General features: G+C 45.9%; 1 protein-coding gene across 1 annotated transcript in view; it reads left to right on the forward strand.

Annotated features, from left to right (window-relative positions):
- LOC132086422 (serine/threonine-protein kinase PAK 3-like) overlaps positions 1–21,999 on the forward strand; it is a 67,644-nt gene that overhangs the window by 28,175 nt on the left and 17,470 nt on the right. The window contains 7 exon segments of the mRNA XM_059492087.1: positions 3,652–3,764; positions 4,436–4,553; positions 5,239–5,338; positions 5,746–5,942; positions 7,681–7,818; positions 9,185–9,252; positions 16,937–17,150. Coding sequence (XP_059348070.1) covers positions 3,652–3,764; positions 4,436–4,553; positions 5,239–5,338; positions 5,746–5,942; positions 7,681–7,818; positions 9,185–9,252; positions 16,937–17,150 — 948 coding nt within the window.

The following is a 21,999-nucleotide window of genomic DNA, read 5'->3' on the forward strand; positions in this document are numbered from 1 at the left end:
TGAGGAGCAAGAGTTGACATCTGACCGGGCAGCCTGCGAAGACTTCCAGCAAATGTCTGGCAATGACGGACCCCAAGTTAAGAGTGAGGCACAGGAACAGTGCCCACCAGAAGTGCTCCAGGTCCAGCACACCAAGGGCTCTGAACCTGCTGCCGCAGCAGCTTTGCCTGGAAGAAGCCATTCTGTAAAACCTGGAACCTCAAGCTTGGGCAGTTCCTTCATCTCTCCGAAACAGGAGACTGAGAAGAGGTACCTGGAGATGCTGGGTATGTCTGGTGTGTTTCTTGTCTGAGGGACAGTGCATTGTGTGCAGGTGTCAGCAGAGCTGTACCAAATGCTCCTCCTGAGTTTGGTGTCACAGGGCCGTTTAGGACTCCCCTGAGCAGTGCTGTGCTCTGAGGCAGCGAGAGAGCGCTCTGGGTGTTCCTGCTGCCTCTGAGGGCACCTTGGACTGGCTTGGGTTTGCCTGAGCATCCCTCTCTGCTAAATGCTGAAGCAGGGATTGTCCTTGCATCAGTAGAAGGCTGTGACCTAGCAAATGATCTAGGAAAGTCCTGTGTGCTAGTGGCCAAACTGAATAGAATTTTCAGCTTCCTAAATTTTCCTTAGAGTCCTGACTTCCAACCAGTCATCAGAGCAAAAAAACTTCACAGAAATGGACTGGTTTTGGAGCTTTGTCTTTTTGATTGGTGATTTTTTTTTTTTTTGAGGGGGGATGTTTTTGTACTGTTTATTTTTTGTGGTGATTTTTTGGTTTTGGGTTTTGTGAGGTTTTTTGTTGTGTTTTGGGTTTTTTTTTTGTTGATGGTTTGTGGGGTTTTTTTGGTGGAGTTGGTTTTTCTCCGTCCTGAAAGAGCTCTTCTGTGTCACGTCTAACTGCTGGCATTTTTATGACTGTTACTGTTACATCTACTACACCCACAGTTTATTTTCATGAGAATGCTATATTTTTTGTCAATAAGAGAATGCTATATTTTTGTCAATACCACCTACTTTGAAAGAACATCAGGTTACAGGAAAATAGAAAGCAAGAGGTGTTTTCCATGTGCCCCCCCAAAAAACCAGATACTTTTGTAACAAACTTTATTTAATCTTCTAGTTTTATGCTTTTCAAGATGTGTCTAAGAGACACATCCAAGTGGCGTGATCAGATAAAACTGTACTGCAGGCATTTCTCAGGAGAGAGCCTCCAGCCCAGCCATGGTATATTCCTCAGATCCATGGCACTTTTCCATACCCGATTCCCACTCTTTCCCCTGACTGTTAGGATCCTACCTGTTGGGCCAAGCCCTGCTCAGGTCAGTTTCTAGGAAAACACATCAAGTCCTTTGTGATTCTGCAGCACAACCCAATGAATCTGCCTATTGCCCATACCAGCTGCCAGTGCTGTGCTCTCAGATAAGACCTGGTGGGGCTGAGAGCAGAGCCCAGTGGATTCTGTGTCTACCATCACCTGTTGGGACAAAAAGGGCACTGATCCACACCTCGGTGGGGCTGATCTCAAAGCCCATCCTGTTGTGTCCTGAATGGGGACAACAGGTTATACGGGGCTCAGACTGGCTGTGGCTTCTTCCCACTGCCTGTCAGTGCTCATGCTTGGGCTTTGCCAGCCTTGTTGTGCTAGCTGCCCTGTCCCTGAGGGTTGCTTTGACTGCAGAGGCTGGAGCCTTCCTTAGCTGGGAGAGGGGCATCTTTGAGCTCAGCCTGCTCATGAACAGGTCAGGGTCCTGATGCTGAAACCCCACTGGGATTGGTTCTAGCATGAGCTGCTCTGCTTTACAAATGGAAAGGCATTATTTTGGCAAACAGCTGAAAGGTAGAGAAGATATCCTTCTCTCCTGGAAATGCATGTCCCTGTGCTTTTGTTTCCTGTTAAGAAAACTTCTCAAAGGACTGTACAAAATCAGTCTCTGTGCCAGCCATCTGCACTGCAGGGCTGCCCATCCTTTTGCTGTTGTGGTGGTTGTTACCCAGCTGAGCACAAAGGGCTGAGAACCCCAGAGAGTGGGGCTGCCTTTTGTATCTCCTGGAAGCTGGGATCTCTGCTTTAAAGTCAGCATCTTGCATTTTGTTTCTCTCAGGGAGAATGGTGAACCAGGAAAATCCTGTGATGAAATACACTGAAAAGGAACGTATTGGCAGCGGGTGAGTCCAAACGCAGATACCCCTGCACAGCCATGGGCCAGGTGTTTTTCTGGTGAAATGTCTATCCAGCGTGAAGTCACGCAAGCTGAAAACATGTTCAGACACTGGAGATAGATGATCCCATCTCTCAGTGCTGCTCAGAATTTGTGAGTGTGCTCAGAAGGCACTGTAAGAGACATCTCTATGCTGACAAAGTATTGCCTGCATCAAAGAACAGGATCTGGGAGATCTCCTTGTCTCTCAAGTGTGGGAATGCTCAGTGTTAATTTCTTTAGCATTTTTCTGTGTCTCAAAATCATTCTGGCATACTAATGGAAAAAGAAGAAACTTGCTTGCCTCAAAGAGCAACCTATCCCTATCAAAGCTGTGTGAGATAAGAGTTGCCAGGAGCATTTCTTTCCCCTCATTGGCAGAAGGAAATACTCTGTGGTCAGGATAGGAACCACACAGTTTAGAAAGTGAAACCCAAGAGGAAAGAATAAACTCCCTTTAGAAGTTGAATTCCAGCGCTTCAGGAACAGGCCCAGTGCCTGCACTTGAGAGGAAAATGCATCATCTGCCTTCTGGCAGAGCCCTCCTGCATCCTCCAGGTTTTTGGCATTGCCAGCACAGATCTCCTCTGTGGGCTGGCTTTCACTTTAGGACCTAAACAGCTTCTCCTTTCTCTCCTTCTGTTTTGTTTCTAGGGGTTTTGGACAAGTGGTCAGAGCACTCAACAATGCCACAGGAGGAGAGGTAAATATCAACAGGCCCTGCAGACTCTGCTGCTCTTGAGGGGCTTTCCCTTCTGGTGTGAGCTGTGGCTGGAGCTTTGGGTAGAGCCGTGCTGAAAAGGCACAAGAAGCACAGACTGGTGCCAGCCTGCAAAATACATTTGGGACTTTGTCCTCCTCAGCTGCCAGAAGGAAGGCACGGAGGGCAGCACTTCCTTTCAGAGAAGGACGCGCTCACTCGCTCTCCATTGCTAAAACAAAGGTGGTGCTTTAGAGCACCTCACTGCTCTTTGGGGCTACAGCTTCAGAGTCCTGAATTCTCAATTCTGGTGGCCAGCAAATCCATCTGAAAGTTGCTGGTAGTTCCTTAGCCGCTTGCAGTGCTGCACTTGGCAATTGCACATAGGGAGAGATCTGCAAGGTGCCCTAAAAGCCCTAAGACCCACCCATAGCCTTTGCAAGATGTATCCACAGAGTGTTAAGGCATGGATTATTTCTTCTGAATCCCAAACAAAGCAGCAGAGATTGTGGTCACAGGTTTGTGGGTCATAGCTGAGACACCACTGTTACCAAGTGGACAAAGCAAAACGTCAGTGGCCCCACATGTCCTGTAACTGGCCCCCAAGGGAGCAGAGAAATGGGCTGTTGGAATGTCAGTTCCTAATTACTGCAGTGCCTAATCACAAGGCAGTTTGGCACAGCTCAGCTGTGTCATTGCAAAATCACTTGCTCCATTGCATTGTGGTCTCATGCCACCAACTTCTCAAGTTACTGATTTTCAATGTCATTTTAGGTGGCCATAAAGAAAATAAATCTAAAAGGACTGAGGAGCAAGCAACTAACTGTTAATGAAATCATGATTATGAAGAGATACAGGAGTCCCAGTGTTGTGAATTATTTAGACAGGTGAGAGGTCTTGGTCTTATCCCATCAATTTACATACAGCATTTACATACAGCAAATATGAGAGGTTAAAAACCCACTTTGGTCAGTGGCAGAAAGTAGAGCTGTTAATTTTTATTCATTCATATTTCTCTATTCATCTCCAATGGATTAGAAGACAGTGCGTCTTGTCTGCCTGAGTCTTCCCTGGCACTCCTAGTTTGAAAATTATTCCAAAATTATTCAAAACCTGGATCAGCTGTATCTTCCTAAGTCAATAGCCTTGAAGTACATGGCCTCCACACTTTTTTGGGACAGATTTTTTAAAGTTTCTTAAATGCTGATGAACCATCCTGAAGTGGATTTCCCTTAGATCATTAGCGCTCGTTGCCATTGCTGTGCATGCCAGGAAGACTAGGTGCTTATTTCCAGAAACACTATGCCTGACATATTTTTATCTGGGCTGTTACTAAACTGGACTTTTCACTTGCTGTCCATCTAAGACATCTCCTTTTTCACAGCTGTGTCTTTCTCCTCCAGACTGCACAGACTGCAAACAATGCAGAGCTGACAGGGAACGTCTATTCCTCTGATTCTGTCCTAGTCACAAAGGAACCTGGAAACAAAAACCCCAGAAGCAAAAAATCAAGACAGCCATGCATATTGATCTCCACACCCTTGTTTCCTTCTTTCAGCTACCTTCTGGGTGAGGAACTCTGGCTAGTTATGGAGTTCATGGATGGAGGCACTCTGAGTGACATCATCAGCAAGACTTGCCTGTCTGAAGACCACATGGCAGCCATCTGTCGGGAGGTCAGCAATCCAGTCTGTGTTTCCAAGGACTTGGGCAGGGTTGTCTGGGAAACAGGGGCTCAGATCAGGAGAGGTTTCATCTGCCAAGTTTTGTTTCTGTATTGCTGGTATGCTATGGGCAAGTAAAAGCACTTCAAGTGAAAGGCCTGCTAGTGCCCCTGCACTCACTGTACTCAGTGCCAGTACTCTTATCTCCTGCTGTTGTACTCTCACTCTGCCTGATGTATTTGCTGTTGTCCATCTTACCTCGCTAAACTTTTGCCTGTCTTCACTGTATTTCTTGCCTGTGAAAGCAAAGGTGCTGGTGACAGGGTTTGAAACAAACAGCAAAGGAAAAAAGAGACTCATTTCTTTCAGTCCTCAGCTAAAAAGGACAGGACTGCAGCCCAAATGCTCTTTGCTTCTGAACACATGCACTGCAGCAGCAGTCATCCTGGCTGGTTTGCAGGGGACAGTCTACAACAGCAGGTGCTGTTGCTCTTTCAAAAGCTGATGTGCCTTTCGTCAGAAAGGTCCTGCTCTGCAAGTGTTGGAGCAGCGAGCTCTTCCTCTCAGTGGCACTGTGTTCTGCCATTACTCCCCATTCCCCTGCGGAAAGGGAATCTGTTAGATTCTTTGTTTCCTTTCTTATGTGATGAAATCCCATCACTTATTTTTTCTTTCTTCTTTCTGTTTTCTCTTTCAGTGCCTGCAAGGACTGTATTTTCTTCATTCAAACCATGTGATCCACCGAGATGTGAAGAGCGGCAACATCCTTCTCAGAAGCGACGGTTCTGTAAAGCTGGGTCAGTGTATTCTTGGTCAGGTGCAGCATTCCAGGGATGTGGGGTTTAGGGCTGCTTTGAGTGACTGCCAGCTCCCCAGAAATGGTGCTGGTGGCAGCGCAGGGACACCATGTCAACCATGAGCTGGTGACATGGTTGCAATGTGCACAGAGGTATGAGAAGGAACAAGCAGTCAGGAGTGGCCTTGCTCTGTGTGTGTCCCTGCCAGAGGGAGGGAGCTACAAGTGTAAAGCTTTCAAAGAACAAAAGCTACTGCTGGAGGCAGTGTAAAAAATGGGGAGATTTTTTAAGTCACCAATGCCAGGAGATTCAACAGCACATTTTCAAACTTCTACTGGGGAATTCTTTTGCTTGCTTTCCTAATTGCACAGAATTCAGATAAGACCCGTATTTTGTTTTCTCCTCAGCTGATTTTGGCCTCTCTACTCAGCTCACACCTGAGCAGAGCAGACGGTGCTCGGTAGCCGGGACAACTTGGTGGCTGGCGCCTGAAATGGTGACGCATCAACCATATGGCCCCAAAGTGGACATATGGTCTTTTGGAATCGTGGGCATCGAAATGGTAGAACAAGGACCTCCTTACTGGAACCGAAGTCCTGCCTCAGTAAGAAGCAAATACTCATTGATCCTACTGTCTTTCTCACCTGCCCCATGTCCTGTGTGCCATTGGACAAAATCCCATTGCCATCTGCTGGAACTACTTCCACCAAGGTCCCCTCCTAAAAATGTCCCTGCAACACATCAGCATCTGCTGTAGTTTTGGTTGCATCAGTGGGGGAGCTCAAGCCTTACCACATGAAACAAACTCCAAAGAAACTCTATTCTCAGGCAACACTTTCCTTTGGTTCCAGTTCTTTTGTCTGTGAAGATGGCCCCAAGTAACAGGAAACAAGCACCTTAGAACTACTGTTATCTTTCCAGACATGAAGGAAGGAAACCCAAACCCAACAAAGTTTCTAAAGCGCTGTTTTTTAGGGAGGAACTTTGCCCACTGTGCAGTTTCTTCTCACTGGGAAACATGCCTGAAACCTGGGCATGAGGGTGTAAAGGCAACACAGTCTCTTCTGCTTCTTGTGCAGTGTTGCTGAAACACTCAGTGACCGTGTTTCTCTCGTAGCCCAAGGCATGTTCTCCACATCACCCAGCCAGAGCCTGGTGATGCAGAGAGCCTGCCAAAACCTCCCAGTGTTTCCTGGCACTTTCTGGGATGGGACTACCATAAATGCATTCACTTGAGTAGCCAAATGAGCAGAGGGTGACCATAGGGATGGCACCTCTCCTTCTCCTGACCATAACAATTTTTCTTTTGGTGAAAAATGGGAAGCTGAAATTTTTTAGACTGCTGAGAGACAGAACTGCAGGTGATTCCTGTGTGCCCAAGCAGGCATTTTAATCCCAATACATTTGTGCATGCATCTTAATGTGTCTGTGTTAGAAGATGAGATTGTAAATGTTTGTTTCCTTACCTGGGGATTAACTGATGGATTTCCTTTCTTTTCTTCCAATTACCATTGTTTTCAAGAACAGCCCAAAAAGCTTGATGAATTTTGTTCTACAGCAGCTGTACTTAAGGGACCAACAGGCACTGCAGATATGCCTTTCATGTATTAATCCTTGAAATTAGTTAGGATGTTACAGGGCTTGCAAGGGTTTTTCAGGGTTGAAGAGAGAGTCGAGAATTTTGACTCTCTGATCAGAACGTTGGATTTATTATTTTATGTTATATATTACTTAGTGACTATGTTAATAGGAATAGAGAGAAAAGTCTCAGAAGCTGCTATGTTAAGAATAGAAAAGGAATTAATCAACAAAGGAGCTCTCTCTGATTTTGTCTCAGAGAGAGCTCAGTCTTTGATTGGCCCTTAATTGTAAACATGCAACATGAGCCAATCACAGGTGCACCTGTTGCATTCCACAGCAGCAGATAACTATTGTTTACATTCTTTCTCTGGTGCTTCAGCTTCTCAGAAGAGGGAAAAATCTTAAAGAAAAGATTTTTCACAAAAGATGTCTGTGACATTAGTATAGCAATGTCCCTCTTCCAAAAAGCCTCTCAAGCTGGTATGAATCCTTGGAGAAGCAAACATGCTTTTGTTGATGTAGTTCCTTCCAACTAACTAGGTCAGTCAATGAAATCAGCTGCCAAGGCAAGATCTACGGGATGGTGGAAAAGCTGTGGTTGCATTGGGGTTTGGGTTTTTGGTTGGTAAAGGAAGGTCATCTCTGGGTCTCTGCCAGGGCAGTAACTGCCACTGAAGAACAGAGGTTAAACAAAGGGATCTGGGAGAGAACTTAGAGATGTGAAAGCAGCAGGTGGAGCCTCGTGTCTCCTTTTTTCCCAGGTTAAACTCCTGATCGCAGTAATAGGGACCCCAAGGCTGCGGCACCCCAACCGATTCTCGCCTTGCCTGCGTGACTTCCTGAGCCACTGCCTGCAGACAGATGAGCAGCAGCGCTGGTCTGCCAAGGAGCTCCTGAAGGTAAAATGTGAAGGGGCTGCAGGTGAAACAGGGTCTGAGGGATGGGGTCCTCCTCCACTGAAGCCCAAGGCATCAGATGAGCCCCCTTCCTCCTCACCTCCACTCTTGCTGCTCTTCAAATGAAAATGGTGAGGAATCCTAGACTGGGCTGGGCTGGCAGGGCCCTGTAAAAGTCCTCTGGTCCAAGTGTCCTGCAATGAGCAGTGACATCTTTAAAGAGATCAGGTTGCTCAGAGCCCTTTGCCACCTAACCTGGAATGGTTCCATGGACGGGGCACCAACAAGCTCTTGGAACAACCTGTGCCAGGGTGGCACCATGCTCTGAGTGAGCAAATTCTTGTTTAGGCCTACTCTGATTAGATGTCCTTTGTTTTTTAAAAAATTCGCCCACATCCTATTCTAAGTGGCCCTGTAAAAAAGCTATCCACCACTTTCTTCAAAACCACTCTGAAGTCTTGGAAAGTGGCAACAAAGTCTCCCTGGGGCCTGTTCTTCACAAAACTGAATAACTCCACCTCTCTCTGCATTTCCTGAGAGGAGAGGTGCTCTGTTTCCTGACTGTTTCTGTCACCTTGTTTTGTAATTTGCTGGGGTGTTCGTTTTTATCTAATGGCAAAAGAATTGAAATAGAGCAATTCAGGGTACAGAGACATGAAATGGTGGTGCAGGAAGCCAAGGAAGCCAGTCCCAGCCTAGGGGTCAGAGATTTGGCTGTGGGCAGCAGGGGCTCTGGGGGGCCCACTGTGAGCCTCTGAGGGGCCCTGGTTTGTGCCCCCCAGCCCACCCTTAGAGGTTTCTGCCACGCAAACAGGGACAGCTGGGAGGGACTTGTCCCAGCCCCATCTGCTGCCTGGCACGCTCAAGCAGACGGGAACTGTGCCAGGGTTACTGCCAGGTTGTGTGGCAGAGAGGGAACTGCAGGACCTGGTGCCACTGGGCTGGCCCTGCTGGGAAGGAAGATGCCATCCAGCACACGAGGGGCAGGGCATGGAAAGGTAGACACTGCTTTCTGTCCCTGTGGAAATCAGCACAATGCCTGTCTTGCAAAGGCAGGGACCTATGTGAGTCCTTGGAGTTTCCTGAAAGGAAGAAACCCCAGGGACAGAAAGCACCATTTCTAGAGCACTGGCAGGGCAAAAATCCCAGAGAGATGAAGACATCACAATAAACAGATGAGTGGGATTCTGGGCCAGGTTCGCCTGTGATGGCAAGGTCCTGCCCATGACAACTGGGGAGCAGATGGTCCCATTGTTCTACTTTCTGGGTCTTTTTAGGACCCAGAGGAATCCTGATTGAGGCTGTGGAGCACTGAGCTTGGAAAGTATTGGTTCATTGTTTTGTTTTTGTATTTTTTTCCTGTGGACAGCATCCATTTGTTACAACAGCCAAACCAGCATCCATTTTGGCACCACTCATCAACTCAATCAAGAAGCAGTAGGAGACGAGAACGTAACAATTGTGTCAAGACATTATCTCCATAGCCAATTTTGAGTAGGATTGTAGAGTCGGATTCTAGAGTAGGATTGTTGAAGAGTTTTGTAGAATAGGATTATAGATTAGGATTAATTAAATAAAGTTTCTGAAATATCAGCTCATCTGGAAGATTCCCCTCCTTCTGACCCCTTCAGAAAACTCAGCATTTCCTTTTGAATTACCAGATATTTTTTCTTGGGCCTCAGTCACACTTAGGGCTTCTTTGGTGTGCTTTGAAAGGGGTAGGATCTTCTTCATTCATCCTACCCAGAGCACATTGCCTTTGGAATACAACCCACTAGCTGGTTTTTGGGGGTAGGATCTTCTTCATTCATCCTACCCAGAGCACATTGCCTTTGGAATATGACCCACTGGCTGGTTTTTGCCTAGCTGTGGTATTTCTAGTTGAGGCAGAAAAAGCAATGGCATTTGCAGGAAAAACCAAAGGAAGAACTGGGCAGCCCAAACCCCTTGTGCAGATGAAGGCATTGACCTGTGACTCAAGAGCATTTGAGTTCCTGCCACTTGGATTTGTATCCCTAAGTGCAATGTCTTTGGTGGATGGAGAGCCTTGCTCAAGTTAGAAAGCAGAAAGATCAGAGAGGGTACTCGGGAAGGTCTTCTGTGGTGCAGAGCTGTCAGCGCCTGGGAGGTTGTGGAGGGATAGAATATAAGAGAATAGTGCAGAAGGCAATCTCACCCCTGAGGAGTTGCAGCTGTACTAATCACCAAAGATTAGGAACAGGCCTGTCCCTAATAGGCCACAGGTGTGTCCAATGAGAAGACGAGTGCTACAAAAGAGTGGGTTAGTTAGGTGAGGAGAGAGATTGAGTTTGTTGGTTGTGCTGTGAAAAAGAAGGAATCAGTGCTGTGAGGAGATGGCCATGAGAAATCACTGAGAAGGTATGAAACTTTTGAAATAAGATGACAACATGAGGTGAGAGCGGGCCCAGCCTTGGCTGGGGTGGAGCCCCAGCAGAGCCCCGGCAGAGGCAGGCTGGAAGGAGGCCCTTGGAGCTGCAAGAGCCAGCAGCCGGGCCCTGGGTGCCTGTTCCTGGCAGCAGGCGAATCCTCTGCTCTCAGAGCCCAGGTGGCAGCTGGCTGCTGCCGAGGGGAAACGCAGCCATGCTGGGCACAGCCCAGCCTGGAGGCATTGGCCGTCTGGAGTGTGCCCAGGAGCAGAGAAAGGCCCAGGGCAGCCAAGGGCCACTGGGCTGCCTGAGGATTCCTCCTCTTCTGCCGGCTGCCCTGCAACTCCTGGCAAAGGTCAGCAGTGTGTGCAGCACTCTGGGCACCGGGGCAGGGAGCCGGGCTGCTCGGCAGGCTGGAGCACAGGGCAGCCTCCTTCAGGCCCGGCTCTTGTGCCAGGGGAAGCGAGGCCAGCGTGAGGCAGGGACAGTTTGGCAGGGCACATCTGCAGGAGCCAGTGCCTCACACAGCTCTGGGAGGAAGCGCCTGCAATCCTGCAGTTCTGCACTGAGCCAGAGCAAAGGTGTGAGATGCAGAGTGTTTGGCAGAAATATTCAGGCCCACCAGGCCAGCCTGCTTTGTGTTCTCTGGCACACAGCAAGCGCTGTGCAATGCAGCTCTGAGCTGCTGGGAGAGAGGTGTTAGAAATAAACAAACTCTTGGATACAATTTAATGGAGACAAAGTTATTAAAGCAAAAGAGAACCTTATCAGTAAGGATTCAACTGAGCCAGCTGTGTATCTCTCTCTCCTGAGAGCCGAACATACACACGCCAAGATAATGCTGCTTTTTATTGCTTTTCCCAGCCCTGCACGATCCCTCTGCCCTTTTCCTTTGGCTGGCTACTAGGGAGTACCCAGCCAAAGGAAAAGTCTGTTCTCTACTGACAGCCTACTTTTCTGTCCCCTCTCCACTTCTACTTCCCTTTTGGTCTAGTGTTCAGCCCCTCCCCTTATCCAGCTCACAGCAATACCCACCAAATTAACTGGAACAAATGCAAAGCATAATTAACTCCACCTAGCGCCAACAGCTTTCTTTTTTTTTTCTAATAACTTTTTGGTTGCAGCAAAATATTACCTCCTATCTCCCAGAGGGAATCAGGAATGAGTCTGTGGCTTGTGCTTGGGTAGTGAACTGATTTGGAAGGGAGCAGAAGGATTTCAGAAGGCAGTTTGTGTTTTCTTCATTCATTTCTGAAGGAAAAAGGCAAAGCAGCTTCAGTCAGCAAAAGCATTTGCGAGGTGCATTGATGAAATGCTGTGAGCAATTCCCAGAGAAAGAAGGTGTTGAGAACAAGTCGAATTGTAACAAATGCTGAATTCCTTTAGCTGTAGCAGACATTGTTGAGCCCTCTATTCCCCCAGTGCAGTGACTAATGCATGCAAATGGTTGTCTTAGCCTTGAGAACAAAGAGAGTGGTCCTGCTAAGAAGGTTTCTGTCCTTTGGTTTGCACCGCAGCAGGCTCTTGGTGGCCTGGCAGGCAAAGCATGTCGCGGGCCGCGCCCAGGTGGCGGTGGCTGCGTGGGCTCCTGTGGCCCTGGCCACTTGCAGTTTCGGCCGTGGGGCCTCCCCTGGCACCGGTCCCGGGGCTGCTCCCGGCACAGGCAGCGGGGCCATTCCTGCTCCTGTCCCCAGGGCCACCTCCCGGCTTTGGCCGCAGCTGCTGGCGGCGCTGGGATGGGTCCTGGCAGCAGGGCCCGGCGGCCCTGATGGAAAGAGCCACCAACCCCACTGGGAAGGGGCTCAGCTGTCCCAGCAGCCCCCCTCGGAAGGCAGAAAGAGCTTCCTGCACCTTTTTTCCTCTCTTAAATATGTTGTCCCAGAGGCGTCACCAGCTTTTCTAATTGGTTCAGCAGTGGGCCTATTTTCAGAGCCAGTCAGTGATTGGTTTGGCCTGCGTGGAGAAAGCTTTTAGCAGCTCCTCAGAGAAATCCCACTTTGGTGGCTGCCCTCTTTCCTCCTCTCTAAAAATTAAGCCATGCAAAACCAACAAAACCAGACAGTGGTGGTCCAAGGGCTGGGGAACTAAGAGACACAGAGAAAACTTGAAAAACTTGTGTGGAGCCATTCAAAAATCTCACATGGCTTCATATCCAGACACACAGCTAAAGCCCAGCTATTTCTCTCTTCTTTTTCTTTTTAACTGAGAAAGGAAGTCACAGGTAATGTGGTTTCTATTCCACATCTATTGGAGTAGATGTGGAATACAGATCCCAATATCCTATCTCTTTAAAATGCTGCAGTACTTAAGATTGTCAAATCAGCACTTCTGTGAGCATTCATTTTGCAAAACTCAGTTCTGAGTAACAGTTGTAGACTAAAACAATAACATATCTCTGCATAAATTAAATCCTGTTTTAAGGAAATGAGTAGCCTAGGAGTTAAGTACAAAAGAAACCAACAAGCATTGTTGAAATGAAAGATGTTACTGCTACTCCTGCTGTCTGAAATACCTTTGAAATAAATTTAACAAGACCCTTCATATGTATTTGCAGGTGTACAAGTCCAGTTTCAGAAAAATGAAATCGTGTCCAAGAAAATTCTATACAGTGATGAAAAGCATATGTGCATTTTCCTTATAACCTTGGGAGTTTACTCCTTAAAAATGACAAAGTTTCTAGATCAGTCTATTTGCAAAGGAACTGCTTATCCTAATAAGTTTAGATACATTTCCCCTTTGATTACAAATAAAGCATTGCACCTTCAAGGCATATAGTCTTAAACTGTGGTGTCGGCTATGCACAGGTGACATTGCGCTCATTGCCTCAAACAAGGGGAGCGCAAACATATAAATCCCCACAGCCACATCAACATACAAGCTGTCATCCAACTGCACAAACACCTTCTCTCCTAAAGCAAATTAGTCCCTCTATGTTTGCTATCAGGAACTCAGAATGCTCTTTTTAGGACTTTTAAAACAAGCAGTGTCTTTGGATTTTTAAAATGTCACCAATATTAAGAAAGTCAGTGCTGCAGCGAAGTTGCCCTGTGTCTGATGTAGGAAGCTAGCAGGAGGCTGTCACACAGGGATTGCCAATAGCATGTACGGAAGCCTATGCCTTGGGTTTTCCTCTGCATGGTATATTTTTTCCTTGAAAGATTTATGATTTGAAAGTGAATCAGTTAGTCAGCAGAAAGAAAAAGCAAGATGCTAATTGACATGGACTAATCAACAGTTCCAATTAATTTAAATATGTGTGGGATGATGATGAGAGTTCAATGAATAAGTTTTCTTTTGAGAAGGGTATAAGGACATGACCTCAAGGCTGCAGGAGAAACCATTTTTTGTTAGCTAGAAATTCCTGTTATTGCCTTCCCGTGCATAATTTTTAACCTTTCTGTAATCTCAAATGACTTCAGTTCTGTGATTATTGCATCTGCATACCAGCTGCCATGGTCATATTTTGGTTCAAAAAATAAGAAAACACACAAATCAATATTTCAGTGATAGCACTGGCAGACCTTTCAGGTTTAATCTTATTCCTGCTATATTTAGAAACCTGCTCTTGACTTCAGCAGGAGTTGGCATGAGTGCCTAACCATAAATAAATATGGAAGGTAGTTGTTAGTGAGTTTCAGCATGAAAATGATTTTATAGACACTGTAAACAGAAGTGACAGGTGGCAAATAGTCAGAAAACTCTGCAACTGAAACCTTCTAATGAAATACCTCTCTTTCTTCAGACCTAGCCTTCAAACATCTTTTTAAAATCTGTGGAGTTCATGGGGAATCTCTAATACCTTTATTTATAAGGGTAAATTTTAATTTAAAGCTGTGAACACAAAGGGACTATTTAACCACATGCTTTAGACTCTGCAATTGATGTTTTCTTTTGGTCTACCATACTCCAGTGTATTTGAGAAAATAGTACTTATGCAAACCTGTGTGTCAGTGTAGTTAATCACAGTGGTATTGTATGGATGGATGTACGTACAAAGCTTTGAGATATTTTCTATCTCGAAGTTCAGACTTTGTTAATTCTTATTAATAGACTGGGAGTGCTTTGGTTGATGTGATTTCGTGGGATTGCAGTATCTCTTCTTTTAAGGCAGCCTGTAAGATATAACTCTCTACCCCGTGTAGCCATGATATTTTCTGAAAAATCCCTTGGCCAGGATTTTTCCTCCTGAGAAGCTGAGAGGCCTCAGGAACAAAATGTAAACAATAATTATCTCCTGCTATGGAACGCAACAGGTGGATCTTTGATTGGTCTCATGTGGTTGTTTCTAATTAATGGCCAATCACAGTCAGCTGGCTTGGACTCTCTGAGAGTTACGAGCTTTTGTTATTCATTCCCTTCCTTTCCTTTCAAGCCTTCTGATGAAATCCTTTCTTTTATTCTTTTAGTATAGTTCTAATATATCATTTTAATAATATATATAATAAAATAATAAATCAGCCTTCTGAAGCATGGAGTCAAGATTCTCGTCTCTTCCCTTGTCATGGGACCCCTGTGAACACCACCACAACTCCACACCTAAGGTATTCTGTCAAACAAAACAAAACACCTTGAGACAGTTCTAAGTTTTTTTGAGAATTATAGCCCTAGCTTTGTTTATTATAGCGACTATTTATTGAATTAGCACTCCCAAAAGGCAGATTTGCATGTGGCAGTGGAGAACAAAGCAACAGGGACCCCCTCATGCATCCAAAGGAGATCTGTTTATTGTAAAAATTGCATCCTTTTTATGCCTTTAATCTCAACCTGACATAACTGAAACCAAAGTGAAACCTGATACAACTGAGCAGAAAGAAGGCACCCATTTGCTGGTGTTACCGAATGTCATGGATAAGCTTGCTACCAAGCCTCAGGACTGACTGCCAGGGGCTTCTCCCAGTCAGGTCTTTTAGGAAGCTGCAAGCATTTCACTGGCCAGATCCCCAGGGGGCGTGGAGTTCAGACCAATGAGCATATGCAGACCGGGTCTTTCAAATGCTCTATATTAGGGGTAGCCTGGGAAATAAACACTCTCTGTGCCACACAAACCTCGAGGCTGAGCAGTCTCTGTCTCCTGCACCCGCAACCCCCTCATGTGGCCTAACACGTGGTAAACTCCGAAATGATAAGAACTCAGAAGCACAGAACAAAGGAGACACATGGCGTTAGAGCCTGAAAACGGTGTAGAACTGGATTAGAAGCAGCTTGAGAGCTGGGAAGCGGTGTGGGAACCAGATTACAAGGGCATCAGACCCTGGATTGGTGTTTGGAACCAGAGAAATACAGCCTGGGAGCTGGAAACGGTGACAGAGCCAATATGGTGAAAACCCAGGACTTTGCTAAGTAGTGTGAAGTGCTGTGAGGTTGCTAGCCTTGTTTTTGTGGACTGGAACCACTTAGGAGACCGTGGGAGCTTGGATGTCAGGACCAGAAAACTGCGTAATGAAGGTACTGATTTTCTTCTTTCAAAGAAGAGGGATAAACCATGATGAACGAGCTCTATAAGCTTTATTCACCTGGTGCGAAAACCATGAGCTGCACATATCAGAAGGGGACATTTTAGATTTGCCCTTTTGGGAGAGGGTTGGACAGAATATATTTGAGGCAGTGTCATTTGGTGATGATGCAGCCATCGGTATTATAAAACCATGGATGCTTGTTCTGGACTTATGAAATTGGATTATGAAGGGCAAAGGGGGAAGGGCAACAGCGCAGCCACCTCTTTGTTCCACCCTGGGCATGAGCAGCATTGCCGCGGGAGCCGGCAGGACCCACTTCTGAGAAAACGTGTCCTACTACAATGGAACTGTGGCTGACCGATGCGGAGTGGTCATGGAAAGCAGCACAGCCCCAGGGAGTGGGGGAATCTTGGAAAACAGAGAGCATCCAGGGGCTGCCCAAGCCGAGGACACCAATGATGTCCAGCGAGCCGGCAGCTGTTGGGAAGGATGAAAGTTTGATAAGAAATTCACACAGATATGCATGCTTAGCAGAAAGATTTTTAAATGTAGAGTCTGATGAAGGAATAGAGATGGAAGCAAGTTTTGATATAGAAGAAAACAATTGCTGAGCCAGTCTTAATGGATAACCAAGGAGGCAAAGGGTATGTTAGTTAGAAGGGGTTTTTATGACTTAGAGCAAAGTCTGAAAAACCCATCTCAAAGAAGAAGATGTTTTTACCAAGCAGAAAGATAGCAGAGGCAAAAAAGTCAGCAAAACTGCAAGTAGAAAAAAGGTCTCAGAATTTCCCACTGCAAGAAAACTGAAAAACAACTCCTAGCTTAAACTGTAATGTACTAACTTTTAGTGATTGGAGAACAGTAACATGAATATGGTAATTATAGTAGTTATGATAGGCTATAGATAATAGTTGAGGTGTAGATTGGTTGTACTGTATTAATATGCTAAGCAAAGAAAAGTACATAATGCAATGTAACCAAAACCAAAGGGTCTCCAGGCCTGCCTGCAGCTGGAGCTAACAGCTGTAGGCATAGGCTCTGTCACCCAAGACCCTGGACTGCTGTTATCTCTTGGATGGAATAAACTGCATTTTGGAGAGCTGCCTGGAGTCCCACACCCCTCAGGTGGTGCCGATTGCACAATCCAGACACGTGGAGAGATGAGGGCCCCCACAGCTCTGGCAGCTGACTCAGGTGGGCACACCATGCCACCCTGCTCTGGGGGAGCAGAGCACATTGTGGGCACTTCTGCCCCTCTGGGTACACCACACCATGCAGCTGCTCCGACCCCTCTGGGTTGAAGGGCAATTCCACAGCTATTGAACCGTGCCACGTGGCCGCTGAGATCGACCCTGCCATTGGCATCGGGTTCCCCGCACTTCCCATCACCATGGAAAGCGAGTGGGCTGGCTCCAAAGTCACACCTCTATGGAGTCTCGCCATGTCTGCACCGGGAGTGGCCCTGCCCCCGAGCCTTCCTCCAAGGATGGATGTGAGAAGAGCTGCAGACACCAAACCCAGAAGCAGAGTGTGGGAAAAGCCCCTGTGGAGGGCCCAACCAGCAAAAAACAGTGGAAAGGAGCATGCGAGGGTGTGGGGCCATGCCAGCAATAGCAACCAAGCCATCCTGAGAAGATGGTGCTGGCCACATGCCACAGCCATTTCACAGCAGCTAAGAGAGAGCCACTCTCTGACCAAGTGCAAGAGAAAGCCAACATTTCCCTATTAACCTTTTCAAAACCTCACAACTACCTTAGCTCCTGAAAAATCAAGGCTCTCATGTTCCAAAAACTCTAATATAAACACACTGAAGGATTATCCTACAAAAGTTAGGAAAATGTACAACTCTTTGTAAAATATGCCTAAGAGTTTGTAGTAAAATACACATTATGGGTGTTTGCGATTGTTAGGACCAAAATCAATATGCCTATGATTTGGAAAATGTTATATTTCTGTCTCAGGCAACTACTGCTGTGCATCAAGGAAGTCTAATTGTGTGTGTATTAAGAAGTTTTTTCTTAATACTCCTACTCATTATTATTGCCTTGTTTCAAGAAGGATTGTTAAGATCCAAGGGATATCCACTAAGATACAAAAAAAAAAAAAATCTATTTATCATAGCCAAATTTTAGTTGCAAAGTTCTTTAACTGAAGTTCTGCCACTTGTCATCATTTTGTCCTAGGTTGCAAGGTAATGTGTATATTCTATTTGCATCTGTTAGAGGTGTGTCTCTGTTATCTTCTGTTAATTGAGCCGTTTTCTTCATCTCTTCCACAAACCAGTCCTCCCTCCAGGGAGACATCTGCTCTTAATGTGCCATTGAGTGCCACAGCATGACTGATAAAATTACATCATCCCACATTGTGAGAAGCTCTGCCCAGAGGGAGAAGCCAAAGATTCCTAACTGGATAGAAGCTGAGATTTTGGGACACCAGGACAGCCTTTTCCACTGGATTCCCAGAGAAGCAGCTGCCTTTTCCACTGGATTCCCAGAGGAAGACCAGGCCCATCTACACCACCACTGGATCTTCAGAGGAAGACCACACCCTTCTACAGGATCACTGCTTCAACAGAACCATATCTGCCTCTCCAGGAGTATGGCAGCCACCATTTCAATTGGATTGCTACCAGTCCCCTGATCAACAGGGTGTCTATTGGAATGTTGGGGGACACCAGACAGATGAAGGACTTTGGACCTGGTTAACATCAGAGATTTGATAACGGGATGCCTTGGCAAAAGCAAACAGAACTTTGAAAATTAGACCTAGATTGCCAGAAGATGAAATCAAACAGATTTACTGGAAAAAGAAAATCTCATTAAACTCTGCAAGCAAGAGATGTTGATATATGCATAACTTTGTGTATGTGATTTTAACCCAATCATTGTAGTACACATTACTAGTCTCCCTGAAATAGTATATAAGCACTTGTATCCCACAATAAAATTGGATTCTGATCACCGAGGCAGTATTTCCCATCTCTCTCCATCCCTGACAAGTGTAGGTTGTATCCTGACTCTGTCAGTGTTGTTTTCTATTGCTGCATTATTTACTTTACTTTTCTTTTCTTCCCTAATAAAGAACTGTTATTCCATATCTTTGCCTGAGAGGCCCCCTTAATTTCAAAATGATAACAATTCAAAGGGAGGGGGTTTACATTTTCCATTTCAGGGGAGGCTCCTGCCTTCCTTAGCAGACACGTGTCTTTTCAAACCAAGACAAAATTTTAAAGTTAAAAGTCATCTGTTAAATGACTAACAAAATTTTGTATGCAAAATAATGTACTTTGGAGGATCACCTCACCAATCATTAGCTGTAAACGTAAGGCAGAAATCCATTGTTAAAGGGCCAAGGATTTCTAATTCTTGGGGCTCAGATACTGCTTTGGGAAGTTCTTTGGCCCAAATGTTCCTATGCAATACAGGATTACTCCCATTGTCAATTTCACCAGACTTACAACAATGAAACCAACAATTGAAACATTTATAAATAGCATCCAATAAGAGTTTGCAGATCCTGATGATGAAAAGGGAACATCAGGCATGACCCATGATCCCTCTGTTTCACTCACATCTGCCTACGTGCTTCTACAGTCTTGAACTCGTCAACACATTCTTGGCTGTGATATGGTTTTTGGCTGGGACCCACTTAATTCCTGCACCTGTGAGACAGAGTAAAGATCCATTCTGAATTAGGTGAAGTGTCTAAGAGAGGTGAAAAGTCTGTGAGGCCAAAGCTGAAGGAAAAACTCGCATGCCGAGACAGCAAGGAGACAGAGAAAGAAAAACAGAAAAGACCACAAGGTCGATTTGCCCCCGACTTAGAAATTCCTTTGATAAAGAAGAACTGGTGCTAAATGTCACACGGAATGAATGTGTATGAACTTATTGTGAAACTGTATGCATATGCATTTGGAAGGGGGATAAAAGAAGACCCGAGGTCTTCAGAGGCACACATGCCTTGTTGGGGGACTTGCGTCCAGCGCGCGTCGTAAAATAAACATACCGGGCTTTACAACTTTTATAAAGTTGTGAGGTTTCTTCTTTTCTCCGCAAAACATTATGGCGAGCCGAGCCAGGATTTCTCTGTCCCCGCAGGGGCAGGGGGGATAGACGGACCTCCAAGGCGCGCCCTAGGATTTTTTCCTGGTGGGGCTCCGCTCGTTTCAACTTGCCACCTGCGAGGACAGACAAGGACCTGCTGGCCTGCGGAGGAAGATACGGTATGTACTGAGGGGCCCCGGGGGAGGGAAAGGAGAGCAAGAGAGTAAACCACCCGGAGACGTCTGGGTTCAGTTGATAGAGCAGCTGTATTAGAGATGGGGTTCATCGTTCTGATAGAGCAGACCGCTAGTGGCTCTGGGGGTGAGCCGGGTGAACCCGTGTATGTGTGTTGGGGGTTCATAGTTCTGATAGAGCAGAACCGCTAGTGGCTCTGGGGGTGAGCCGGGTGAACCCGTGTATGTGTGTTGGGGGTTCATAGTTCTGATAGAGCAGAAGTGTTGAGCCCGTGTGTGTTTTGTTTGTGTGTGTGTGTGATGTCCGGACACTGTGTTGCTGTATGGTTAATGTGTGCATTGTGTGGTCGGTGCACTGTGTTTCTAATCATGCAAGTGTATAAGTGTATGGTGTATAAAAGAGAATAAATCTACAGTGCGGGGGGGGGTCAGTACTACCCGTGTTTGAAGCAGCCGAGTGAGGCCTGAGGCGCCGGCTGCAGCAGGCTGCGGGGGCAGGGACAGAAGTGCCCCACAGAGAAGCGAGTGGAAGAATGTCAGTGATGGTACTTATCCTGTTTAAATGTAGTGATTTGTGTAGATCTGGTACATTTTAACCGTGAGTATGAGTATGAGCTCAGAGAGTTCCTTTGCCTTGGATGTTTGATTTTGATTGTGTCCAAGAAAATTGATATGAGTAAATGCTGAATTATGGTATGCTATGTTGTGTTGAGAAAAGTGAGCACTTTGAGAGATATGCCCTTTCCAAGTGGTTTTGTGTGGTGATTTTCTTCCGCTGCATTGTGGTAATTTGATTCTCAGATTGTATAGTAGTGTTTGTGGAGATTTTAAGATTTTGTTGCAACAAGAGTGGCATTTTACATAGGAGAACTATAGTACAGTGATTTATGCTTAATTACGATAGAGTTAAAGGAATTCCAAGAATTCCCCCCCCTCACAGCAATTCAAGCCTTGGCTCTAGCGAATTTGAGATAAAGGGGGGGTGCGGGTGCGAGTGTTTGTGTCTGTGGGCATATCAGAGTTTCGGCTGTGACTAGCACAGCCTTTTTGCAAAGCAGTAAAACAAGTGTAAGTAGACACAGGGCTTAATTAGATTGTGCAAGAAGAGAACTAGAAAAGACTGATATTTTGTTTGATCAGAATATAGTGTCTATATCACGTTTTTGATTAGCATGCTGTGTGAGGTGACAGTGGCTGTCCCCTGGGCACAGGGACAGCTCTGGCTGCCCCATCTCCCCAGGGAACACGGGATTGGCCTGTGAGCAAAAGCTGGATGTGCAGTTATTATTGCAGTGCAGTGTTTATGAGAAACACTGGTTTTGCTGTTCTAATAAGTGTCAGGGCACATGTAAATTAGAAGTTTCTGGTCAAGCGGATTCAGAACCTAAGGTCTTAGAACTTGTGTGTGGGAACCACATCTGATACCTGCCACCTGGAGCTGTGTGTATAGGAGGAAAGTTGAGAAACTACTGTGAAGGTCTGTAAAAAGGTTTGAGTGGAAGCGAGACAGGGCAAGGAGAAATAAATAGTGAGAACTGACCAGAGCAAAGAGGTTCCTAAATTAGCCCCTTTTGAGAGGGGCTCACTGGGAGAAGGCTGCCAGTAGGAGCAGCTCAGAAAATAAAAAGATGTATAATACTTCATTGCTGTTAGTACTGTTTTAAAATAGGAGGATAAACGGGATAGAGTTTTGTATGCTGAAATGTCTTTGTGTTTTAAGGAATCACCCAGATTTCTTGAAAAGGGAAAGCAAGGCAAAGAGAAAGCAAATCAAACATGTTGTTCAGCATGCAGCATAAGATAGCAACGTATGAAATCAGGCAAGGATTATCGTGCTGAAATGCAAAGCAATCACAGTTCACAAAATGAGTACACATGATTTGCTAAAGGCTCCTCCCAAGGTAAGGGAGGAAGGGTAAAGATGACCTCCCCAAAAGAGAAGAATTTTTGTTGACACAAGGGCCATATATTCAGTTTTAAATAAAGCTTTAGTACCTGTGGAGAATGTTTATGTTGCAGTGTGGGGAACAACTGAACAACTGGCCAGTCTGAGAAGGCATCCTGGCATCCTGGTGCAAACCTTTGAAGTAATATGTGTACTATG

This window comes from Ammospiza nelsoni, chromosome Z (assembly GCF_027579445.1).
Source record: "Ammospiza nelsoni isolate bAmmNel1 chromosome Z, bAmmNel1.pri, whole genome shotgun sequence".
Lineage (NCBI taxonomy): Eukaryota > Metazoa > Chordata > Aves > Passeriformes > Passerellidae > Ammospiza > Ammospiza nelsoni.